At 27.7% G+C, this 4,120-nt stretch overlaps 1 protein-coding gene across 2 annotated transcripts; it reads left to right on the forward strand.

The window, feature by feature from the left end:
- The first annotated feature begins 574 nt into the window (after positions 1–574).
- Positions 575–3,875, forward strand: LOC120079379 (protein SPEAR3-like). Of its 2 annotated transcripts, XM_039033542.2 has the most exons (5): positions 575–999; positions 1,619–1,720; positions 2,103–2,170; positions 2,328–2,412; positions 3,377–3,875. In XM_039033542.2, exons 1-5 carry the CDS (start codon positions 754–756, stop codon positions 3,494–3,496), a joined length of 621 nt encoding a protein of 206 aa, XP_038889470.1. In that variant the 5' UTR covers positions 575–753; the 3' UTR covers positions 3,497–3,875. The 2 variants fall into 2 exon arrangements, with proteins under 2 accessions (XP_038889470.1, XP_090171023.1); XM_090314897.1 differs by lacking the exon at positions 1,619–1,720 and having other exon boundaries at positions 3,377–3,728.
- The last annotated feature ends 245 nt before the right edge of the window (positions 3,876–4,120 follow it).

The raw sequence follows: 4,120 nt of genomic DNA on the forward strand, positions 1-4,120 counted from the left end.
GGTTGTTTTTCAAATAAAGATAATAAGACAACTTATTTATAAATATATCAAAATTTCACTATGTATCATGATAGACTACGATAGGTTACGATAGACTGTGATAGACATCTATCACTGTTAGCGATTGAGTTTATCATAGATAAATAGTGACATTTTGTTATACTTGAAAATATTTTCAACAATTTTTTTATTTAAAATAATTATCCATAAATTAAACTAAATTAATTAGAACCAACTTGAACTTACTCTAACTGATTTAGAACGTTTAAATTCTTATCATCGTTAAAAAAAAATCCATATTTGTAATTTTACAAATAAAAATGAAAGAATTTTTTTTTATGGGGTGCCACCAAAAATACCCACATTAAAAAAATACTTAAAATCAGAGACAATCACTATCAAATGGAGTGGTTAAAGAAAGGAAAAAAAATTATAACAGCGACAATGATTGTTAATATTATATAATTAAAAAAAAGTGTATGGAAGTTCTCAAAAACAAAAGGAGAAAAAGAAAAAAAAAAAAAAAGTAAAAAAAATCTAAGTATAAATAACATAAATATCCTAGAGAAAATCTGATCCAGCGATGCAATAATTGTTTGAGACAGTGAAAAAAAAAGAGAGCTTAAAAAGAGGGGTTTGGAGATCTCTGGCTTCTCAGATTGCCGCCCAGCTAAAGAAGCTAATTCCTATTTTCTTCTCTATCTAATTTCTTTATTTCTTTATTTATTTTAATTTTGGGAATTAGATTATCCTATGGGGAGTGGTTATTTTGGGGAGATGAATATGGGGAATAATAATAATATTGAAAAGAGGAGAAGTGGGTCGCCGGCAACGGGGGCGGCGGCGGGGACGGGGAGGAGAGGGAGGAAGGGAAGCGGCGGAGAGAAACCGAAGCAGCCGCAGAGAGGGTTGGGAGTTGCTCAGTTAGAGAAGATCAGATTGCATGGCGAAATGGGCTGTGCTGCTTATTCCGGTCACTTCTATCCAAATCTCTCCGCCGTAAATCTCTCTCTCTCTCATGAAGTTCATTTTGTATTTTTTTATAAAAATTTTAAATTTTAAATTTAATTTTTATTGTTCTTTTTTTCTCTGTTGAAGCTTTGCATTTTCATGGGGTTTGTTTTAGTGTTTTGTTAGGAGGAGACAGTATGAGTATAATTAAATTATTTTGACGAAAGATTTTATACAGTAACAATTTTAAGGGTGAATAAATTGTCTCCACTGTTTTTTTTTTTTTTCTTAATTTTATTTTTAAATCTCATGGTTTCAGCTTGCATTTCATAGAAATTTCCATGGTTTTTTTTTATTTACATAATTTATTTATTTTTTTTCTGGTGAAGAAAACGTTCTCTTTCTTTCTTTCTTCCTTCCTTCCTTATTTTTTTATTTAAAAAATATAATAGTTCATTGACTCCTAGAATTTTGGAGAGCAAATTGAGGAGATTTTTTAAAAAACAATTTTAAATGTAATTTTTATCTTCACTCTCAGAATTGAAGCTTGGTATTTTATGACTTTTTTTGGGGAGGGGTCTTCTTTTTTCTCTAATTTTTCATGGTTTGGAGGTTGCATTTTAATGGAGGAATTGATGATTTTAGGGTTTATTTTATTTACTTATAGGGAGATGATATGAGAATGCAAACCACAGCTTCTTTTTCCTACTCCTCAACTCAATCATCTTCTTCATCTCCTAATTTCTATGCCTTCCACCAAAACTTTATGGTAAAACCCTCTCTCACTCTCTAAATTTTCATCAATTTTTTTTTAAAAAAAAAAGAAATTAGATCGCATAGGTGAAAAGATTTGAACCTACAAACTCACATATTATACCAGCTAACTATACTTATATTGATAAATCCGTATGAGTTCAAATAAGAAATTGAATGACATGTATGGATTCAAAATCTCAAATCCACATGATTAGTAAATATTTTTAAAGTTCCATCTCAGAAAGAGATCACATTAATCATAAAAAAGAGATAGATATAACTGGTAGGAATTATTGTGAAAATTTTGATAAATGATTTAATAAATTAGGGGTTTTAATAATGTTTGTTATCAAGAATTTTATTTTGTTTACTCTTTACTCTAAATGGATCCCTAGGGAATTGGAGAATATGAAAGAGGAAGCTTAAGATATGGTGATTCTCAACCAACAACTTCTTCCTTCAGGTTAGATAAGATTTGTACATTTATTTATTTCATCATTATTTTCTTAAAATAGATCAATGTTTTAAAATGAAAATTTATTAAATTTGTAACTTTTCATTATTTTTCACTAATGTTAAACTTTTTGTTTGATTAATTTGTGTGATTTGTGATACTTTAGATGGGACCCAAGTAATACATTCTTGGAGACCCAACATTTTGGGCAACCAAACATGACTGGACACCTTTTCAATCCTCATGTACAGGTTAGTTAGTATATCTTCTCTTTAATTTAACTTGATTTTAATGTACTTTTAAACAATTTATATGTTAACAAAAATCCTTTTTAAGGAAAGACTATGAAATTGATATAATAAAATCATACTGTTGGACACGGGTAAGATGGTGGTACTATGGATGTATTAGTTATTATCCTAATTAAGATATTTTGGTGCATATACTGATTTCAATACTTCAATTATCTAATTAAAAAAAAATCATGCTATCGAAGATTGCAAATTTTTGTAACTACGCTAGTACCATATCCATAGAGATATTTTAGTTAGGAACATTGTCCATTGGCGTTTTATAGTCGCATTGTATTAAATTTTCGTTAGGTCGATATTTTCACGTTTTCATGGGTTGGATGTCAATATGAGTGGTGAATTAATATTTCCATTATATTATAGAAGAATGAATCAAAATCTTATTAATGTAAACATAATATAAATAATAGACATGTTAACTTGTTTAAAAATCATAAAATTTTAATTTACTAATTTTAATTTATTTTTTGAATTATATATATATTATAATTTTTCTAGAAATATCTATCGACATTGATATTTTCATCAACATTTTCATAAAGTTAAGAAGTTGATATTTCAGTCAAAATAGACATTTTAAACCATGTTAGTGTTATAAAGATTAAATTGCAAATTTTCTCCCCATAGTTTGGAGAAAGTTAGAATTTAGTCTCTACGTTTTGCTAAAACCTCATAACTGGTCTTTAAGATTTGATAAAATCTTCATAAATTCTAAGTCCCTATCGTAGGGACTAATTTATGAGAATTTTATAAAATTATATGGACTAAATTCTATTTATAAACTTTATGAATCAAATTTTAACTTTCTCTAAATTATAGGGACTAAAATTGCGTATAGTATCTGATTTATTATCAATTTTTTAATTATATTGATATGATTTTAATAAATATTTGGAAAATGCAGGATTCAATTCACAAGAACATGAATACGAAATATGGGAGTGATTCAATGGGCTCAAGCAGTCAGAATTCTGAATCAAGTGAGACTCGAGAGCTAGATTTGGAGTTGAGATTGTCAATCTAATTAAAGTGGGGTTACCAAATATAATCAATCAAATTTCCTATCATTAATTATATAATTAAACCATAATTATAAACTGCATTAATCCTTTTGTTCTACCCATTTTATGAACCATACCCTCATGTTTTAGAAATGGTTTCAAACAGCTCTTTAGTTTGTACATTTTCAAATTATACCCTTTTGTCAAGTTAAGTGTAATAGAATTGGTACATTTAGCACTAAATTAGAGGTAACTTATTGATAAAAAGGTATGTTTTTTTTTAGATGTTTGAGACTATTAAGGAAAAAAAAAAAAGAATACGAGGGAGTGATTTGTAAAATGGGCAAATCATAGGGGGTGATTTGTAATTATTATTCCTATATATAAAAAGTATTGCATGCATGCACAAGTCCAATATATTTCTTTTCCAAGTACATTTCCAAAATTGCATTATGGGGTTGCAATATTGAAAGAAAGCAAATTTCAGCTTAAAAGTACTGTCATTTTGTAATCAAAGGGTGGATTGACTTTTTTTCTTTTTTTTTGGTTTTAAAGAGAAATATATATAGATAGATAGAGGGTTCTTTTCAAATATAAGAAAATAAATTAAAATATTTATAAATATAGCAAAATTTCATTGTCTATCT

This window comes from Benincasa hispida, chromosome 6, assembly GCF_027475165.1.
Source record: "Benincasa hispida cultivar pf3 chromosome 6, pf3_genome.v1.1, whole genome shotgun sequence".
Lineage (NCBI taxonomy): Eukaryota > Viridiplantae > Streptophyta > Magnoliopsida > Cucurbitales > Cucurbitaceae > Benincasa > Benincasa hispida.

Excerpts from the sequence above, each read along its gene's own strand:
- LOC120079379 (XM_039033542.2), top strand. The coding sequence starts at position 754 with ATGGGGAGTGGTTATTTTGGGGAGATGAATATGGGGAATAATAATAAT. Across the intron at positions 1,721-2,102 it reads CCTTCCACCAAAACTTTATG|GGAATTGGAGAATATGAAAG; the intron begins GTAAAACCCTCT and ends ATGGATCCCTAG. Across the intron at positions 2,171-2,327 it reads CCAACAACTTCTTCCTTCAG|ATGGGACCCAAGTAATACAT; the intron begins GTTAGATAAGAT and ends GTGATACTTTAG.